Below are 21,013 nucleotides of genomic sequence, written 5' to 3'. Positions count from 1 at the left end.
GCGGAGCTGTGTCTATTATTATTTGGCAGCGGGACAAAAGGACACTTTTCATGGAGAGATGGCAACAGAACTCTGATTAGAGAGGGCTGGAGAGTGAATGGATCCTGTGATTCCTTTGATAAGAAACGTCCAGAACAGGCTAATCCACACAAACACAATGTAGACTAGCGGTTGCCAGGGGTTGGGTGTCAGGGAATGGGGAATAACTACTGATGGGTACAGGGTTGCTTTCTGGAGGGCGAGGACATGTTCTGAAATCCCACGGTGGTTCCACAACCCTGAATATGCTCAAAACCACAGAATGGTGTTAAAGTGGTGAATTTTATGGTTCGTGAATTATGTCTCCATTTAAAAATGATGGGGCGCCTGGGTGGCTCAGTCGGTTAAGCGTCCGACTTCAGCTCAGGTCACGATCTCGCGGTCCATGAGTTCGAGCCCCGTGTCGGGCTCTGTGCTGACTGCTCAGAGCCTGCAGCCTGTTTCAGATTCTGTGTCTCCCTCTCTCTCTGCCCCTCCCCCGTTCATGCTCTGTCTCTCTCTGTCCCAAAAATAAATAAACGTTAAAAAAAAAAATTAAAAAAAAAAATGAAAGAAGATGGAAGTCGAGGGACTCAGTGAGCATCTTGGAGAAGGGATCATGAGAAATGGAGTTTTTAGGGGCAGATGCATAGAATTGCAGGACAAGGGATCAGGGTCCCAACCAGAAACAAAAGAAGTTTGTCCAAAAGAAGGATAAATAAAAGAGCTGGGCTCAGGGCCAGAGATGTCGTGATGGTGGTGGGGAGTTGCACAGCACAAGACGTAGCTGTACAAGGAGAAGGGCTTATCTTTCCATCCTATAACTCTGAACCAGGCCCATGAAAGTGCTGAGGTCGGAGTAGAAAAGCAAGGATTCGAGACTCAGACGTGCTGGAATGGACTTCTGGCTTTCCTGCCAGTGGAATGACTGACCTTAGGCCTCAGGGAATGGTTCTGAGCTGCAGGAAAATGGGGTGGGGGTGGGGGGCAGTGCCAGCATGGGATGCATTTCCATTCACAATAGGTGTTTAATAACCGTGATAGAGTTATTCTTTTCACCCGCAAGGCCTCAGACAATAGCAACTGAGCGCTGTTTTTAATTGCTTTTGCTTCAAACACAACCAGATAATGAGAACAATAAAGCCCATGCCCTGGTTGGACTGGTGACCTGCTCCCCCACTCTCTGAATTGTGGGGACCCCCAGCACTCCTCCGTGGAGCGTTATTTGGAATACTACTGATGCAGCAGAGACCCCAGCCCTGGAATCAGGCTCTGTCTGCTACTAACCAGCTGTGTGGCCTTCGGCAGGTTACTACCCTCCTTGGGACTGTTTCCTCATTGGTATAAAGTGGGACGGGTGCAGTGGTTTCAGACTGGGCTCCGTTAATGCTGTGAGTCAGGGGGGTGCCCCAGGAATATTTGGGATGGGCAGTGGGGAGCATGCTGCTGGAGGCCAAGACAAAAAGGGAGTGGCAGAAAGGGGGCAGACATTGGGGTGCAATCTGGGAGGGGGACATAGGAAAAAGGGAAGCTTTTCAAAGGCGGTGGTGGTGTAGGTGTATATAGATAACACAGCAAGCCTGTGTGCCAGGAGACAGGAGTGCAGGAAGGCAGGCACACCCAGAGGGCGGGGGAGATCCAGGCGCACAGGACTGGTCTTCAGGGGCAGATGCTATTAAGGTAACGCAGGATCAGGAGGACGTGTGTGGGGCGTCAGGAGACCTCCAGAAGGAATGAAGTTGCTAGGATAATGTAGGAGTGCCAGGGATTGAGGTGCCCAGTAGGGGTTTGGGGACAGGGTTAGAACGCCAAGGGAAGCCAGCTGGCTTGGTGGCTGTTCCCCAGTAACGTGCAGCCATTTGAGTGCAGGCCTGGGGGGAGGCAGAGGGTAGAGTTTCACTAGACTTGGCATTTGTTGGTTGAACTATGGCAGAGGATAGAGGGAATCTGTAAGGCAGTGGTTGTAAAGATGGAAAATGGACTCTAAGCAGGTTAAAGTTGAAAAATGTTTGCAGGCATCACATCTACATCCAGGACGGTTTGTTATTGGTTTTCATTAAAAACAGTGTGTAGTGTGTATGTCTTGTAGAGTATGGAGGGATTAAATGGCAGTTTTATAGATAAGAGGCATCTTCATCCAAAGAAGCCAGACTCCAGAGTGAATACCCTTCTTTATCGTCCCATCTCTCAAATCCCGATTTCTATTATGAACAGCATACCCCACCACTTTAGATATGTTGTATGTAGATTTAAAGGCCTGATCCCAGGGCCTGGAACATAGTAGATGTTCAGTAAACACTTGAACTTAGCAACCTCAATGTCAGGCAGACCTTCGAAGCAGGTGATAACCCGCATGGAAGGTTACAGAAAACAAGGATCTTCAGATGTCTTAAGTGAGCCCTTGCGCAATCTTTTAAAAGTTAATAGTAGTGCTTCTGGGTACAGAGTTTCAACTGGGGAAGATGAAAGGGTTCTGGAGACGGTTGGTGGGGATGGCTGAACGACCGTGTGAATGTGCTCCGTGCCACCAAACTGTACCCTTTAATGTGGTTAAAATGGTCAGTTTTCTGTTATGTATATTTATTTCATCAGTTTAAAAGATAGGGGGAAAAGCTAATTAGCATCTTCACCATGGATTCTAGATGGTCAAGAGAACGGAGTTGATTTACACTGACTAGCATGGACTGAAGTCCAGTGTTCATTAGGTGAAGAAAGCAAGAGGCAGACCGGTGGGTCATGTATTCCTTTTAAGGAAGGACAATGGTCACTAGTATGTGCACACAATACCTGTATATGAACATTGTCTCTAAAAGAATAACAGAAATAGTGGTTACTTCAGGGGAGAGGCCTGGAAGCCAAGGTAGGAGGGATACCTTCTGTTCGGTATATACATTTTCATATTGTTGGCCATGAGCATGTATTACTTTTACAAGTAGAGTAAGAACCTTAAAAAGTGAGTACTGGTCCCTCGCCTAAATTACTACTAGTGAGTCTATTCCTTAAAAATTGTCCTTGTTTTGGGGTACCTGGGTGGCTCAGTCGGTTGAGCGTCCGACTTCAGCTCAGGTCATGATCGCACAGTTTGTGTATTCAAGCCCCACGTCCGGCTCGGTGCTGACAGCTCAGAACCTGGAGCCTGCTTCGGATTCTGTGCCTCCTCTCTCTTTGCCCCTGCCCCACTCACGCTCTGTCTCTCTCCATCTCTCAAAAATGAATAAATGTTAAAAAAATAAAAATAAAAATAAATTGTTCCTGTTTTTAAGAACCTAATCCTATGTAAGTGTTAGTCACCTGGGTTTCAGAATTACATCAGCTTAATTGTTGAGAAGATGCCGTAAGAGCAGAATTTTGCCATCAATTGTTTAGCAGCTATCTGGAGGATTTCTAACACCATTTTTCTTCTTTCCTATGCGTAGCATAATAAGTGTGCGACATACTCTGTGGGCATGCAGAAAACCTACTCTATGATCTGCTTAGCCATAGACGATGATGACAAAACTGATAAAACCAAGAAAATCTCGAAGAAGCTTTCTTTTTTGAGTTGGGGCACCAACAAGAACAGACAGAAGTCAGCCAGCACCTTGTGCCTCCCGTCGGTTGGGGTTGCGAGGCCTCAGGTCAAGAAGAAGCTCCCCTCGCCCTTCAGCCTTCTCAACTCGGATAGTTCTCTGTACTAACATGAGCAAACAGAAACGTTCAGGCTCCTAACGCCAACGTCTCTGGTGCTGACCACGCCTTCCTATTTGTGCCACAATAGAAAGTGTCTCAATATTCGCAAATCTCCTTTTCTCACCGGGTAAACTTACAACGGTAGGTCTTCGTGAATGCAAGTCACAAGAAACCTCTAGAAATTTCGGGGGGGGTGTCACCGTATTGCTGCAAGTTATTTATTATATAAAGTATTGTAAATAGAACAGCGCTGAAAATACGGCTATTTTTAATGGCTACAGTTACAGCTTGTTGTTACTATCTGAATTAAAGGGGGTTACCTCTATTGCTGTCCTACTTGTCATCGTGTGCAGGCTTAGGTAATAGATCATTCCTTAACTCAGAATTCAGATGACCCCCCCCAATTAAGGCAGGTCAAGGGATTATAATGATTGACTAAGGTAATATAACTCAGAAGTATTCCAAACAACTGCTTCCTAAGGGGAATTTGTGAATCTGAAATGACAAGATTTTATGATTATTTCTACGTAATATGAATGCTATTTCCAGATAAAGTCTAGTGCCAAGTTTGTCACAACTTACTAGACAAAAACAAACCGCACAATCTGGGAGCATTGTTGCTTCTAGTCTGATGTCATTAACCAGCTGCTAACACGGTAGCAGTGTTAGACGGGGATGCTATCTACAAGGTAGACGATATACTGTTTGATACTCAAAACATTTTTCTGTTTGTTTAAAGTAGGGAGTACATAATTGTATATTTTAAGAGTCTAAGATGGGTTGGAAACATTTTATCAGGTAAAGGTGTAAATGATTCTAGTTTAAATCTCTGTTTGACCTGTTTTTACCCGTCTATCTCTCTTGCTCACAAGTTGGATGACACCGTGATTCTAGTAAGATTCACGGTTGACATAGTTTAAGTTCTATAGCTAAAAAAAAAAAAAAAAAAAAAAAAAAAAAGCATTGAAATCTATTTTTGAGAATTAATAAGAACTTAAATATTTTCTAGTGTGCAATATCAAAAGGGAAGCAACCATATTTGGGAAAGTGTATCTATCCACTGCTGTTAGGGCCATTTTTGTATAAATATTTAAATAAACATATTCATTTGCCTGAATTAATGTTTTTAAAATTTTTTCCCACTTATATTTCACTCCTCTTTCAAACGGTTTCTACCCTAATGCACAAAACTTTCCTGCTGTTCGTCTTTTTTTTTTAAATAATGACTGACACCACAAAACAGGATTTAGGGAGCTTTCAGGTTATCTCAGCATCTTTGAAAACATATGTGCATCTTTAATTGCATTTATTTTTTGAGTGGCTGATTGTACCTTTTGATCCCCACCACTAGCTCTCCTCTCTGGATGCATCTGCCCCTGCCATTTTCCTTTGTATCTTCCCACTGTTGGGCTATACATTTGCAAACACATTCTTTACCCCTCTCATACACACTGGCTTTTTATCTTTAAAAGGGACTTCCAAACTCCAGGCTGTGTTCAGAAGGCATGCTCCGTGGCTATAAACAAACTGTAGCTACCAGGAAGGGGGAAGGAGGGTGGGAGGGAGGGGAAAGGAAGGAAAAAAAAGGCAGTACAACTGTTTGTTTACACTGGCAGCACCCTCAAAACATAGTGATATTAAGACTAGACTGGAAGAACACTGGGCCTGTCACCAGGAACAAGAGGCTTATGGTACACAGCATAGTGCTTCATTGTAGGTTTGTTTCCTTTAGAAGGTCACTTCTACCTTCTGAAACTTAATTAGACTTTTCCATGCTAGACAAGATCAAGGTCATATGTTAAAATCTGCCCAGGCTGGCTTTTTGCTGAATTTGAGAGTCCCAATTTAAACTCTTTTAGGAAGATCCCCATGGGCTCTCTTGCTCTCTCTCTCTCTCTCTTTTTTTAAAGACTTTCTTTTTAAGTACTCTCTACATCCAACGTGGGACTCGAACTCACAACCCTGAGATCAGGATTGGCATGCTCTACCCGTGAGCCAGCCAGGTGCCCCCCAATGGGCCCTCTTTCACTAGCAGGATGCGAGCCGTGCTACCTAGAGCCCACTAACTCCACTATCTTAAACGCCTGAACCCAGAGAACAGGGCAGGGCAACTGGCAGGTGCCATTCAGGCCTCACCTCATTTTTCATTAGTTGCAGTGAAAGGAGATTTCTTTGTTCTCAACTTTTAAATATGCAAAGAAAACAAGATGCTGTAGCTCCTGGCTGCGGGAAGAGCCGTCACCTGGACTGTGTGAAGAAGGCATGAATGTGCTGTGCCACTGCCTGTCCCACCACTGGCTCTAGTTCTCTGATGGAAGCATTACTGAGTTGCTGGATACTTGGGAACTTCTGAAGCAGAAGAGGGGCTTTAACTTTTCCAACTCCTGGGATCTGCTGCACAGTTCGAAGGAGGGATAGCTCGGGCATCAGAATCCGTTTCTTACTGAGGAAAGGGTTCTTACTGGGCTCTTTGGTTTGTTCTTGAACCTAATCAGAAAGTAAAGGAAAAGCATGTGAGCACCCTCTAGAGGACTGGCAGTTCTCTTAAAGGTTGACAGAAATTTAGTTTTACTTTTTTTCCATTTGGTTCAGTTTGACTTACCACTACAAATGTTTTCATATACCACAAATCTAATTTTTCAGACATAAAAGATTATTATTTTTGCAATTTTTTTTTTTTTTGAGAGAGAGAAAGAACACAAGCAGGGGAGAGGACAAGAGAAGGAGAGAGAGAATCCCAAGCAGGGTCCACACTGCCAGCACAAAGCTTGACACGGGGCTTGAACTCATGAACCATGAGATCATGACCTGAGCTGAAATCGAGTCTGATACTTAACCGACTGAGCGACCCAGGTGCCCCAGAAAAATTACTGAAAAATAAACCATATTGAGTACACAAAGGAGTAAGAGATAAAAATTTATTAAAATTTAAACTTTCAGGGGGAGGAGCCAAGATGGCAGAACAGCATGGGAAGTTTTTTGTATGTCTTGCGTCCATGAAATACAGCCAGACCAACACTAAACCATCCTGCACACCTAGAAAACTGATCTGAGGATTAACAGAACAATCTGCACAACCTGAACCACAGAATTCAGCAGTACTCACTCTAAACATCAATGGACTCAATGCTCCAATCAAAAGACATAGGGTAACAGAATGCATAAGAAAACAAGATCCATCTCTGCTGTTTACAAGAGACCCACTTTAGACCTAAAGACACCTTCAGATTAAAAGTAAGGGGATGGAGATCTATCTATCATGCTAATGGTCAACAAAAGAAAGCCAGAGTAGCCATACTTCTATCAAGACAATCTAGACTTTCAAATAAAGACTGTATCAAGTGATGAAGAAGGGCATTATATCATAATTAAGGGGTCTATCCACCAAGAAAACCTAACAATTGTAAACATTTATGCACCAAATGTGGAAGCACCCAAATATATAAATCAATTAATCACAAACATAACGAAACTCATCGATAGTAATACCATAATGGTAGGAGACTTCAACACCCGACTCACAGCAATGGACAGATCATCTAATCAAAAAATCAACAAGGAACCAATGGCTTTGAGTGACACACTGGACCAGATGGACTTAACAGATATATTCAGAACATTTCATCCTAAAGCAGCAGAATATATATTCTTCTCCAGTGCACATGGAACGTTCTCCAGAATAGACCACATATACTGGGACACAAATCAGCCCTCAGCAAGTACAAAAAGATCGAGATTATACCGTGTATATTTTCAGACCACAATGCTATGAAACTTGAAATCAACCACAAGAAAAAATTTGGAAAGGTAACATACTGGAGACTAAAGAACGTCCTACTAAAGAATGAACGGGCCAACCAAGAAGTTAAAGAGGAAATTAAAAAGTTCATGGAAGCCAGTGAAAATGATAACACCACAACCCAAAACTTCCGGGACGCAGGAAAGGCAGTCATATGAGAAATAGCAATCCAGGCCTTTCTAAAGAAGGAGGAAAGATCTCAGATATACAACCTAACCTTATGCCTTAAAGAACTGGAAAAAGAACAGCAAGTAAAACCCAAAACCAGCAGAAAACAGGAAATAATAAAGGTTAGAGCAGAAATTAATGCTATCAAAACCAAAAAAACAGTAAAACAGATCAATGAAACCAGAAACTGGTTCTCTGAAAGAATTAACAAAATTGATAAACCATTAGCCAGTTTGATCAAAAAGAAAAAGGAAAGGACCCAAATAAAATCAAGAATGAAAGAGAAGAGATCACAACCAACACAGCAGAAATAAAAACAATAATAAGAGAATATTATGAGCAATTATATGCCAATAAAATGGGCAATCTGGAAGAAATGGACAAATTCCTAGAGACATATACACTACCAAAACTGAAACAGGAAGAAATAGAAAATTTGAACAGACCCATAACCAGTAAAGAAATTGAACTAGTAATCAAAAATCTCCCAAAAAACAAGAGTCTAGGGCCAGATGGCTTCCCAGGGGAATTCTACCAAACATTTAAGAAAGAGTTAACACTTATTCTCTTGAAGCTGTTCCAAAAAATAGAAATGGAAGGAAAACTTCAACTCTTTCTATGAGGCCAGCATTACCTTGATTCCAAAACCAGACTGAGACCCCACTAAACAGGAGAACTACAGACCAGTTTCCCTGATGAACATGGATGCAAAAATCCTCAACAAGATATCAGCCAACTGGATCCAACAATACATTAAAAAAATTATTCACCACGACCAACTGGGATTTATGCCTGGGATGCAGGGCTGGTTCAGTATCCGCAAAACAATTCACATGATTCATCACATCAGTAAAAGAAAGGACAAGAACCATATGATCCTCTCAATAGATGCAGAGAAAGCATTCGACAAAATACAGCATCCTTTGTTGATAAAAACCCTCAAGAAAGCAGGGATAGAAAGATCATACCTTGAGTTCATATACGAACGGCCCAATGCTAATATCATCCTCAATGGGGAAAAGCTGAGAACTTTCCCCCTAAGGTCAGGAACAAGACAGGGATGTCCACTCTAGCCACTGTTATTCAACATAGTATTGGAAGTCTTAGCCTCTGCAATCAGACAACACAAAGAAATAAAAGGCATCCAAATCAGCCAGGACGAGGTCAAACTTTCACTCTTTGCAGATGACCTGATACTCTATATGGAAAACCCAAAATTTTCCACCAAAAAACTGCTAGAACTGATTCATGAATTCAGCAAAGTTGCAGGATATATAAAATCAATGCACAGAAATCAGTTGAATTCCTATTCACCAACAATGAAGCAACAGAAAGAGAAATCAAGGAATCGATCCCATTTACAATTGCACCAAAAACATACCTAGGAATAAATGTAACCAAAGAGGTGAAAAATCTATACACTGAAAACTATAGAAAGCTTATGAAAGAAACTGAACAAGACACAAAAAATGGAAAAAGATTCCATGTTACTGGATAGGAAGAATAAATATTGTTAAAATGTCGATACTACCCAGAGCAATCTACATATTCAATGCAATCCCTATCAAAATAACACCAGCATTCTTCACAGAGCTAGAACAAATAATCCCAAAATTTGTATGGAACCAGAAAAGACCCCAAATAGCCAAAGCAATCTTGAAAAAGAAAACCAAAGTAGGAGGCATCACAATCCTGGACTTCAAGCTATACTACAAAGCTGTAATCATCAAGACAGTATGGTACTGGCACAAGAACAGACACTTGGATCAATGGAACAGAATAGTGAACCCTGATATGGACCCACAAACATATGGCCACCTAATCTTTGACGAAGCAGAAATATCCAATGGAATATCCAGTGGAATAAAGCTGTCTTTATTCCATTTTGTCTCTTCAGCAAGTGGTGCTGGGAAAACTGGACAGCGACATGCAGAAGAATGAACCTGGACCACTTTCTTACACCATACACAAAAATAAACTCAAAATGGATGAAAGACCTCAATGTAAGACAGGAAGCCATCAAAATCCTTGAGGAGAAAGCAGGCAAAAACCTCTTTGATCTTGGCCGCAGCAACTTCTTACTCAACACGTCTCCAGAGGCAAGGGAAACAAAAGCAAAAATGAACTACTGGGACCTCATCAAAATAAAAAGTTTCCGCACAGCAAAGGAAACAATCAGCAAAACTAAAAGGCAACCGAAAGAATGGGAGAAGATACTTGCAAATGACATATCAGATAAAGGGTTAGTATCCAAAATCTATAAAGAACTTATCAAACTCAACACCCAAAAAACAAATAACCCAGTGAAGAAATGGGCAAAAGACATGAATAGACACTTCTCCAAAGAAGACATCCAGATGGCCAACCAACACATGAAAAAATGCTCCGCATCACACATCATCAGGGAAATACAAATCAGAACCACAATGAGATACCACCTCACGGCAGTCAGAATGGCTAACATTAACAACTCGGCAACAAGAGATGTTGTTGGTGCAGCCAGTCTGGAAAACAGTATGGGCGTTCCTCAAAAAACTAAAAATAGAACTACCCTATGACCCAGCAATTGCACTACTAGGTATTTATCCACGGGATACAGGTGTGCTGTTTCGAAGGGACACATGCACCCCCATGTTTATAGCAGCACTATCAACAATAGCCAAAGTATGGAAAGAGCCCAAATGTCCATCAATGGATGAACACACTGGAGTATTACTTGGCAATCAAAAAGAATGAAATCTTGCCATTTGCAACTACGTGGATGGAACTGGAGGGTATTATGCTAAGTGAAATTAGTCAGAGAAAGACAAGTATGTGACTTCACTCATATGAGGACTTTAAGAGACCAAACAGATGAACATAAAGGAAGGGAAACAAAAGTAATATAAAAACAGGGAGGGGGACAAAACAGAAGAGACTTAAATATGGAGAACAAACAGAGGGTTCCTGGAGGGGTTGTGGGAGGGGGGATGAACTAAATGGGTAAGGCGCATTAAGGAATCTACTCCTGAAATCATTGTTGCACTAAATGCTAATTTGGATGTAAATTTAAAAAAAAAAATTAAATTAAAAAAACTTAAACTTTCAGAATGCTTAGGATAAAGCAATGAAAACATACTCTTGAGGAGCTCAAACATCTTCCTATCGTTCACTAATAAACGATTCAGTTGTATGGGATTAAATTAAACCTAAACTGGACCTGCTTGATACAGGACCGGGAGAAATCTTGTCTGTCAAAGAAGAAACCCAGTCTTCAGTTAGCAATGGATACAGGAAGGCAGACAATAGCATCCCATCAAGGGAAGAACAATGAAGGAGGGCATGTGGCACAGATGGAAGAGGGCTCTGTGAACTACACGGGGCTGCCTACATTATTTCAATTCGGTTCTCAACCCTGGCTACACATCAAAAGGGAAATTTAAAATCAATGACACAACAAAAATTGATGCTCAGGACCCACCCTGACATTCTGATTTTTAATTGGTCTGAAGTAAGGCTCATGTATCACTGTTTTTAAAAACTTCCCCAGGAGGAGTGCCTGGGTGGGTCAGTTGGTTAAATGTCTGACTTTGGCTCAGGTCATGATCTCACGTTCACGGGTTGAGCACACCCATCATGCTGTCTGCCAAAAGCTGGGAGCCTGCAGTGTCTCCCTCTCTCTCTCTGCCCTTCCCCTGCTTGTGCACTATCAAAAATAAATAAATGTTAGAAAACAATTTTTTTTTAAGTTTCCCAGGAAATTCTTGGGCGCCTGGGTGGCTCAGTTACGCGTGGGACTTCGGCTCAGGTCATGATCTCACAGTTTGTGAGTTCAAGCCCTGCATAGGGCTCTCTGCAGTCAGCACAGAGTCCGCTTTGGATTCTGTCTCTCAAAAAATAAATAAACATTAAAAGCTTCCCAGGAAATTCTAAAGTACAGCCAAGTCAAAATAGTACAGCCAAGCTGAATAATCAGGGAGGACAATGGAGAACCAGGCTTAAAAAAAAAAAAAAAAAAGAAAAAAAAAAAAAGGATCATGTGGTTCTGGCTGCAGTTGACCAAGGGTGAATAAGGATTCCTTTAGACTGGATTGATGGATGGCAACCGTAACAAGTGCAGCACCTAGAGTAAAAGATCCAGGAAGGTCAGGTGATAGTCTGTAAGGCAGCGTTCCTGCAGAGGAGTGGGAATCAGTACTTACTAACTGGATAATAAGGCAGGACGCTTCCATCTGGCTGGTCACTGGAAGCAACACCATCCCAAGGTCCAGCACAGTAAACTTCTGTATGGCCGAGAAGTACTGTTCACTCATCTGCGTTTTCTCAACGATCACGATCCCTTGAAGATTACTGGACTTCAGAGGAAGAAAAGAACAGTAAACCACTGTGTAACAAAACTACCTTGGGAGTTTAAGAAAACTACCAGTCCAAGAGTGCTTGGAATGGCCAATGGTTTTATATAAATTATTCCAAAGGAGGGGGGTGGGGGAGGCAGGTGGAAGTCAATTTTCAATTTCAGCTTCTTCCATTCAGTACTTACATTTCTAACCTGAACAAGCCTCTTTCTGTAGCCATTTCCTGCCACCAAATCAGCTTCGGTGACATAAAGAATGCAAGATCTGCTTGACACGTAAAAATCTACCGGTGTCAGGCCATCCTCAAAAACGATTTTAATTTTCCCTTAGAACATAGACAAGAAAAATGACTTCCGTGAGCGCTGGGCGAAAGGCGACAGTAGGTAGGACGTTTTTAAAAAGTTTAGAAGAGGGCTTTTGCACAGGGCAGCCCACCGACCTTGCATCCCCTGCAGGAGCTTCGATCCGCGCCATTTCGTGTTGGCCACAATATGCCCAAAAGGCACGTGCATGGGACCTGTGCCCTCAGGCGCGTTCCTAGCCATCGGCTGTCTCGATCTGATCAAAACAAAACAAAACAAAACAAAAACAGAAGACGGAATTTGAGCTGGCTTTCCTGCACACGGCCCCACGTTCCACTGAAAGCCGGGACCTCTTTGGCAGGAGCCCATCTGCACTGTTCTTTAAAAGACTGGATTATTTCCCAAAATCTAAAACCCAGGAGATTCCTGTCTTGGTAGCCGCCTCCCTCAATCCCGTCACCTGCTGGGTCCTGATACCCCCGCTCCTTCTGGGTGGTGGCTCCTCAGTCCGGTCCTGGGCGGGGGCCGAGCCCAGCTAGACCCCACCTCAACCACAGCCAGAGGATCCGGCACCTTTACTTGCTGCGCGCCACTTCCGGGTTCCCTTCGGTGAGCGGACCAATTTTTCATCCTGCCCGCCCTCCGCCTCCCACGGCGTCGGATAAGCTATGGCGTCAAAGATCGACATCTGATCCGACCAATAAGAGAACGGACTACGCACTGTTTCCACCCCGGAGAGCATTTGAACGGGGACGACTGGTTGCCAAGAGCGACGGGTGCGGAGTAACCTTGGCTATGATTGGTCGAAGAGAAAGCAAAGCCAATGGAGGATGACTTTGTTGCAAAGTGCATTGCGTAGAAATAGCGTCTGAGGCTAGGCCCGCGGGAGAAGCACAAGTTCTAGGGAGCGGCCCTCGCTTGTGAAGGTATCTGCACGTCCATCCAGCCCTGGTCCGGCCCCTCCCCGCAGCAAGGATGCTCCTGGGGTTTCGCAGAGGCCGCAAGAGCCAGTTTGTAAGTAGACCCCGGGAGCTTGGAGTTAAGAGGGAACGGCTTGGGATTGGCCTGAGGTTGAAGCCAGGTAGCAGCACTAAAGGAAATGGTTTTCCTTTCGAGAACCCCTGATTTTTTTGTGTTCGAAAGCATCCTCTATCCCAGGGTCGGCCTCAGTCAGACCGGAGTCGCCTTGTCTCCCATGCAACTTTTGCTCCGGTGTCTGGGAGCACTCCTGCCGGCACAGACCTACTCTACTACTGAAAATCCCCCAATGGGAAGTCGTTCTTAAGATTCCTCCCTCCACTCCCCACCGCGCACACCCATCAGCCAAGTTCCATAGATTCCACCTACCAAACATATCTTCTGGCTGCTGTTTCCGCCTCCACCCCGGTTTCCAGCATTTATCTGGACCGCTGCAGCAGCTCCTCGCTATTTCTCTGTTTCCAGTCTTGCTCTTCATCTAGGTCTGTTCTCCACCAGGCAGCCAGAGGCGTTCTTTTAAAACGGACATCTGATCGTGCTAACTGCCCTCCTTAAAACCCATTGCTCCTCATCTTCCCCGCCGCTCTCCCCCCTCCGCCCCCCCCCGTCCCCCCTCGCTCCCCCCCCCCCCCCCCGCCCCAGCACGCTCCAGCAATTTCTTCTGTTCCTTCAGGCCTTTGCCTTTACTGTTCCTTCTGCCTGGAATGCTTCCCTCCAAAACTTATCACTCTGTCAGTGTAGGCTCATACTCCCAATTTCATGCCTACCACTGCCTGATTAGTCTTTCAAGGGACCAATTTCAGTGGGTGCTCCTCGCTAGGGCACAGGTTCTCCTTAGTCACATATAAAAACTCTTAAGTGGGAACAATCCCCACTCTTAGTACCAGCCCATTCTTCTAGCCTCCCCTTCTCAGAGGCTTCTGCATTTGCTGTATTCCAGCAAACTGGATTATTTGTTATTTCTAGAACAGAGCCACTAATGTCTTGCTTCTTTCCATTGTTCATGCTGTTCCCTATTCCTAGAATACTTTTCCATCTCACTTCCCACATGTGAGAGCAATGGCCATCTTTGATGACCCAATCTAAATGCCTCTGTGATTTTCTCCAATGGGAAGAGGTCCCCTTGCTGACCTCCAGACCTGAAGGAGCCCTTCCCTCCCTGTGCCGCCGCAGCACCAAATTTGTCTTTACCTTTCCCTTGGCACGTCCCATAATTCTCTGTTACATAATAAGTACTTGGGTGCCTTCCCTCTACACTCTATTACCTTGAGGATGAAGACAAGTTTTCTTCATTGCAGTCCTGGTGTTTCACCTCTAGTAGGTGTGAATGAATGACTAGTGCCTAGAAAGTGAAGACTGGGTTATACTCAGAAACTTCTGGGGGTGCCTTGGTGGCTCACTTGGTTAAGTGTCCAACTCTGATTTCGGCTCAGGTCATGATCTCATGGTTCCTGAGTTCAAGCCCCACATCGGGCTCTGCACTGCCAGTGCTTGAGATTCTCTCTCTCTCTCCTGTCTCTCTGCCCCTACCCCACTGGCTCTGTCTCTCTCTCTCTCAAAATAAATAAATTAACCTAAAAAAAAAAAAAAACCTTCTGAATAATTGCCAGTTGTCTAAAGCCAGATTCTCTGATTTTCATTGTGCATAGGAACTAGTTTTCATTATTCTGCATCTTTTTAAATTTTTTTTTTAATTTTATGTTTATTTTTGAGAGAGAGAGAGAGACAGAGCATGAGCAGGGGAGGGGCAGAGAGAGAGGGAGACAGAATCTGAAGCAGGCTCCAGGCTCTGAGCTGTCAGCACAGAGCCTGACGTGGGGCTCGAACCCATGAATGGTGGGATTGTGACCTGAGTCAAAAGTTGGATGCTTAACCGACTGAGCCACCCAGGTGCCCCCAATTATTCTGCATCTTTGAGATAAACTAAAATCTTTCATAAGCTTCTACCAGATGTTGAGTAAGGAGGGAAGTGCTTGAGTTCCAGGGTGATAAAGACAAGAAGATTGCCTGCTCTCAAGAAGCTTCCATTCTGCGGGGGGCAGTAAGTGAGGGACTAGAGTCATCGGGGGTCATGCTGTGAGACAAGTGGAGTTCTAGAGAGTGATTCTGAGGGATTGTCAGGGAGGCCCCTCTGAGAAGGGAAAGACAAGAGGACCCCACAATGGGCAGCTGCAGTATATTCTCTGGGTGGGCATGCTTACCTGGCCAGGTGGGTTCCTGGTGGGATTTGATCCCTGGGTGGCCAGTGCAGGTGTCTTCTCTTAGGCCCAAGGAGGGGTGGTGACGGGACCCGGGCGATCCCATACACCAGTGACCCAGCCAGGTTTCATTTGTGCAGAAACACATCATCCATGGCCTCCTACCTGCAGCCAGCATCGCACCGAAGCCAGCTGTGCCCCGCACACCTCCTCCTCGCAGTCCCAACCCTTCTCCAGAGAGACCAAGGTGAGTCTCAGGTGAGCAGGCATTGAGGTCACTCTTGTGCCCAGCTGCCAAGTGGTAAGTCCTGGAACTGTTGAAACTGGTAAGAAAATCACAAGTAGGTCCATTAGATTCATGTCCTTCAAAGTGTTTATCATGGTTCCATAATGAAGCACTTAATATGGTTTCTGTGGGATGATGGTCTATCCTTTTCAAGTGCATGGAGTTCGGACATTTCATAATTGAATGCAATTAGTATTTTTCCAAATATAAAGCTTTAAAGCCCAAGCTCATAGGATACTGAAAGGAATTTGAATTATGCACGTAATTATTCTTTTGAAGCACAAGTTTGCCTTTTAAAAGAACTGATTTTGGGGGCGCCTGGGTGGCTCAGTCTGTTAAGCATCCAGCTCTTGGTTTTGGCTCAGGTCGTGATCTCACAGTTCATGAGTTCGAGCCCTCATTAGGCTCTGCACTGATAACATGGAGCCTGCTTGGGATATTCTCTTTCTCTCTCTGTCCCTCCTCCGCTCGTGTACTCTCTCTGTCTCAAAATAAATAAATAAACATTAAAAAAATAAATAAAAGAGCTGGTTTTGGGGAAAGAAGGAGAAATGTGTTCACTCTCCAGGGCCTGGGATTCCCCCATTTCCAGTGCTTCTAACACCAGAGAACTGATTTTCTTTTATACCTAAGACCCCTGCCTGTGCCTTCTAAGGGTTTAGACACAGGAGAATTTTAGACTATTTTTTGTCCCTAAAAAACGTGAATACGTGGCTTGGCTTTCCAGTGAATCGGCAGTGAGAACCTTTGTTTGAGTGTTCTAGTGTTTGAAACTAGAATATTGTATGCCTGGTGAGAAAAAACACTTTGAAATATTTTTAGTGTTTGTTTCTTCCTTAAGTACCATGTTGTTAACACGAGTAGCCATTTATTAGTGTTTACTCTTGCCGAGGACTGTTGGAAGTGCTTCAAAAGCATTATTTCATTCCATCCTCAACAAGGCTTTGGCACATTTGGCATATGTCTACATTTTTTAAAAATTAAAGAATGGCGTTGAGATTAAACTTAGGTGTTACTGTGCTTCACATGTAGTGTTACAGTGAAGTAAGCAGTTGTTACTGTTGTCGTACATTTTAATTTTTTTTTAAGTTTATTTATTTTGGGGGGGCAGGAGAGGGACAGAGAGAGAGGGAGAGAGAGAATCCCAAGCGCTGTCAGCACAGAGCCCAGCGCGGGGCTCAGACTCACCGAACTGCAAGATCATGACCTGAGCCGAAATCAAGAGTTGGACACTTAACCTACTGAGCCACCACCCAGGCACCCCAGTGATACATTTTAAATCTATGTTATAGATATAATCTGTGTTATGAGCCCCGCAATATATATATGTTATAGATTTAATCTGTGTTATAAGCCCCGCAATATATTATTACTATTTTTGCCTTAAACAGTCTTTTATCTTTATTAAATCGGTTTTATTGAGGTGTAATGAACATTTAATAAACGGTACACATATGACATGTTTACACGCACAAAACCATCATTGCAGGAGGCAGCCATCTTGCTCTTGCCACGTGCTGTTGTTGGAGGACCCTCCTGGCTTCAGGTTTACCAACAGCATGAATCAAGAAAAGTTAGCCAAACTTCAGGCTCAGGTCCGGATAGGGGGCAAGGGTACAGCTCGCAGAAAGAAGGTGGTACATAGAACAGCTACAGCTGATGACAAAAAACTTCAGAGTTCTCTAAAAAAACTGGCTGTGAATAATATAGCTGGTGTTGAAGAGGTGAACATGATTAAAGACGATGGATGGGACAGTTATTCATTTCAACAATCCCAAAGTCCAAGCTTCCCTTTCTGCTAACACCTTTGCAATTACTGGTCATGCAGAAGCCAAACCAATCACAGAAATGCTTCCTGGAATATTAAGTCAGCTTGGTGCTGACAGCTTAAAAAGTCTTAGGAAGTTAGCTGAACAGTTCCCTCGGCAAGTGTTGGATAGCAAAGCACCAAAACCAGAAGACATTGATGAGGAGGAGGATGATGTTCCAGATCTCGTAGAAAATTTTGATGAGGCATCAAAGAATGAAGCTAACTAAAAAATTTTTTCTGGTGTTTGGAAGCTGGCATGGACTAGATTTAACAAATCAGCTATGTGGTTCCAAAGTTTTACAGACATGGAGAACATCAATTGTTACTAGTTCGGTAATATAAATATTTTGTATATTAATAATGCTGTTTGTTCAGCATTTTTCGGTCATTTGATTTTGCATTTTGCACTTCGTCCCAGGATCTATTCTTTTGGTCAAAATACGAAGTATTGGTGCAGTTTGAGGGTGTCTTGGTGTTTGATTCTCAGTTTTTTGTTTTGTTTTTTGTTGGAGTATTTTTGGTGTGTGTATGTATATGTATGCGTGTGGGTATGTGTATATACAGTGGAGAGCAAATTGGAAAACAGTTCTATTTATCCTCCTTCTTCCCCCAGTAGAAATAAAACAAATCTTTACATTTGAAAAAAAAAAAAAAACCATCATTGCAATCAAGATAATAAATATATCCATGGTCCCCTAAGGTTCCCTCATGCCCCTTTGTGATTCCTCCCTCCTTGTCCTCCTCTCTCACATCCCCTGCCTCTGCCCAAACTACCCTCACCCCCGAGCCCAGGCAGCCACTGCTCTGCTTTCTGTCACATGAGGTTAGTCTGCATTTTCTAGAATTCTATATACATGGAATTACACAAGATAATCATGCCAGCTTCTTTGATTCAGCATGATTATTTTGAGATTCACCCATATTGTCGTGAAAATCAGTAATCCATGCTTTTCATTGCTGAGTAGTGTTCCATGACATGAATGATAAATGTGTCACAGTTTGTTTCTCCATTCACCTGTGGAGGGATATTTGAGTTGTTTTAGGGTTTTATTATTGTAGAAATAAAGGTGCTGTGAACATTGGTGCACAAATCTTTGGTTTCCCACATATGCTTTCATTTTTCTCGGATAAATACCCAGGAGTAGAAGAGGTGGGTCATGTACTAGGTATATATTTATTAAGTAACTGTCACTGTATCTTCCAAAGTTTTTATTTAATTTGTGTTCTGACCAGTATTGTATGAGTTCCAGTTGCTTCACATCCTCACCAGCACTTACTTTGGTCAGTCGTGTGTGTGTGTGTGTGTGTGTGTGTGTGTGTGTGTGTGTGTGTGTGTGTGGTTTTATACATTCACTTTGACATTGGTTCTAACTCGTATTGCCTGTTTACAGGATTTTGAAAGTGGCGAAAAGTGCATAGATAACAATGTATAGAGCTTGTTTGGTGAATCTGCGTCCTCCTTATGCTTTCCAGATGGCCGTATACTGATCTGGAATGGGCCATTTCTTCTTATTCCTTGGCCCGGGCAGCTCTGTTGTGCCTGGAGTCCATGCGCACATCTGAAGTTCCCAATGCCCTCTTTGCAATTGTCTGGATCTTTTCTGTCCAAGGGGGCATATCTTTTGAAGCTCACTCCACAGATGCACTGGTGAATGTTGGTGGGGTGATCTCCAGTTACTGCCTCCTGGATGCAGAGTGGCCCTTCTCACCAGCCCCCTTTGTGGGACCCATTCTGCCAGGCGTGGGTTGGAAAGGAAGAACATGAGGGATTGTCTTGGCCAATCTTTTAAATTTTGGACATTCTAATGGGTGTGTAGTAGTATCCAATTGTGGTGGGGTTTTTTGTTTTTTTGTTTTTTGGGGTTTTTTTTTTTTTTTTTTGTATTTCTTTGATAATCAAGGTTGTTGAGCATCTTTTCATGTGCATTTGTCATTTGTATATCTTCTCTGGTGGAGCTTCTGTTCACCTCTTGTGCCCACTATTAAAAACTGGGTTGTTTGTGTTCCTCTTACTGTGTTTCAAGAGTTCTTTAAATTTTTTTTTATTAGTTTTCTTCATTTTTGAGAGGCAGAGAGAGACAGCACGTGTAGGAGAGGGGCGGAGAGAGAGGGAGACACAGAATCGGAAGTAGGCTCCAGGCTCTGAGCTGTCAGCACAGAGCCTGATGCGGGGCTCGAACTCACAAGCTGTGAGATCATGACCTGAGCTGAAGTCAGACGCTCAACCAACTGAGCCACCCAGGCGCCCCTCAAGAGTTCTTTATATATTCTGGATGCAAGTCCTTTACCAAATAAGAGGTTTGCAGATATTTTCTTCCCATACGTGGCTTGTCTTTTCGTTCTCTTAACAATGTCTTTCAAAGAGCACAAGGCTGGGGTGCCAGTTGGTTAAGTGTCTGACTCTTGATTTCGGCTCAGGTCAGGATCTCATGGTTTGTGAGAATGAGTCTCACGTCAGGCTCTGCACCAACATCGGGGAGCCTGGTTGGGATTCTCTCTCTCCCTCTGCCTCTTCCCTGCTCTCTCACACTCCCTCTCCCTCTCTCTTTCTCTCTCTCAAAATAAATAAATAAACATTAAAAAAATAAAGAGTAGAAGTTTCTAAGTTTTTATGAAGTTTGTCATATCAATTTTTTTCTGTTACAAATCATAATTTCAGTGTCATATCTAAGAAATCTTTGCCTACCTGAAGGCCACAAAGATTTTCTGCTATATTTTGTTCTAGAAGTTTTATAGTTTGGGCCTTTACCTTTAAGCCTATAATTCAGTTTGAGTTTAGTTTTGAATATGGTGTAGAAGATACAGATTCAAGTTCATTTTTTTGCATGTGGATATCCAGTCGTTCCAGCATCATTTGATGAAAAGGCATTATTGTATTCGTTATCTACTATTGTGTAACAAATTACACCAAAACTCAGTGGCTTAAAACGTAAACAATAGCATTTTTAATTCCACATCTCATGATGCTCTTTTCTTTTTTAAATTAATTTCTCTTTTCTGTGTTTCATTTTGGATATTTTCTCTTGTTTTGCTTTCAACTTTACTAATCTTCTCTTCTGCAGTGGGTAATCTGCTGTCCATCTCACCCAGTGTAATTTTCAGTTTATGAAATTCAAGTCTTTTTTAATAATCTCCCGTGTTTCAGGGCACCTGGATGGCTCAGTCGGTTAAGCATCCCAACTTCAGCTGAGGTCGTGATCTCACAGTTCGTGAGTTTGAGCCCTGCATCTGGCTCTCTGCTGTCAGCACAGAGCCCACTTCAGGTTCCTCTGTTCCCCTCTCTCTGCCTCTCCCCTACTGGTTCTCTCTCTCTCAACAAAAATAAACTTAATAAAAGTAATCTCCCATGTTTCTACTTAGGTTTTTGAACACATGGAATCTAGTTCCAACAACTGTCTTTGTAGTCTTTCTCTGCTAATTCTAACATGTGTTCAGTTCTGAATGGGTTTCT

At 43.2% G+C, this 21,013-nt stretch overlaps 3 protein-coding genes across 13 annotated transcripts in view; 2 read left to right on the top strand and 1 right to left on the bottom strand.

The window, feature by feature from the left end:
• RHPN2 (rhophilin Rho GTPase binding protein 2) overlaps nt 1-4,804 on the top strand; it is a 59,530-nt gene extending 54,726 nt beyond the window's left edge. Inside the window, exon 15 of the mRNA XM_027044934.2 lies at nt 3,435-4,804. Within this exon, the coding sequence (XP_026900735.1) occupies nt 3,435-3,695 (261 nt within the window). The 3' untranslated portion in view covers nt 3,696-4,804. The remainder of the gene's footprint in view (nt 1-3,434) is intronic.
• Nucleotides 4,618-12,999, bottom strand: FAAP24 (FA core complex associated protein 24). Of its 6 annotated transcripts, none has more exons than XM_027044936.2 (5): nt 12,864-12,999; nt 12,428-12,546; nt 12,174-12,313; nt 11,836-11,988; nt 4,618-6,174 (listed from the first exon to the last, which is right to left on the bottom strand). In XM_027044936.2, exons 2-5 carry the CDS (start codon nt 12,531-12,533, stop codon nt 5,926-5,928), a joined length of 648 nt encoding a protein of 215 aa, XP_026900737.2. In that variant the 5' UTR covers nt 12,534-12,546; nt 12,864-12,999; the 3' UTR covers nt 4,618-5,925. The 6 variants fall into 6 exon arrangements, with proteins under 6 accessions (XP_026900737.2, XP_014928603.3, XP_053067165.1 ...); XM_015073117.3 differs by having other exon boundaries at nt 12,751-12,942; XM_053211190.1 differs by lacking the exon at nt 12,174-12,313 and having other exon boundaries at nt 11,836-11,983; nt 12,864-12,996.
• A 147-nt stretch (nt 13,000-13,146) lies between these two features.
• The window catches only part of CEP89 (centrosomal protein 89), a 70,495-nt gene continuing 62,628 nt past the window's right edge, over nt 13,147-21,013 (top strand). For all 6 annotated transcript variants that reach the window (XM_053211187.1, XM_015073115.3, XM_027044932.2 and 3 more), the window contains exons 1-2: nt 13,147-13,304; nt 15,607-15,713. In XM_053211187.1, the coding sequence (XP_053067162.1) occupies nt 13,266-13,304; nt 15,607-15,713 (146 nt within the window). In that variant the 5' untranslated portion in view covers nt 13,147-13,265. The remainder of the gene's footprint in view (nt 13,305-15,606; nt 15,714-21,013) is intronic.

The sequence above is a fragment of the Acinonyx jubatus genome, chromosome E2 (genome assembly GCF_027475565.1).
Source record: "Acinonyx jubatus isolate Ajub_Pintada_27869175 chromosome E2, VMU_Ajub_asm_v1.0, whole genome shotgun sequence".
Classification (NCBI taxonomy): domain Eukaryota; kingdom Metazoa; phylum Chordata; class Mammalia; order Carnivora; family Felidae; genus Acinonyx; species Acinonyx jubatus.
This window is presented reverse-complemented; position numbering and strand designations above follow the sequence as displayed.

Excerpts from the sequence above, each read along its gene's own strand:
- FAAP24 (XM_015073117.3), bottom strand. The coding sequence starts at position 12,920 with ATGAAAAATTGGTCCGCTCACCGAAGGGAACCCGGAAGTGGCGCGCAG. Across the intron at positions 12,547-12,750 it reads GGGGTATCAGGACCCAGCAG|ATCGAGACAGCCGATGGCTA; the intron begins GTGACGGGATTG and ends TGTTTTGATCAG. Across the intron at positions 6,175-11,835 it reads CCTGCCTTATTATCCAGTTA|GTTCAAGAACAAACCAAAGA; the intron begins GTAAGTACTGAT and ends CTTTCTGATTAG.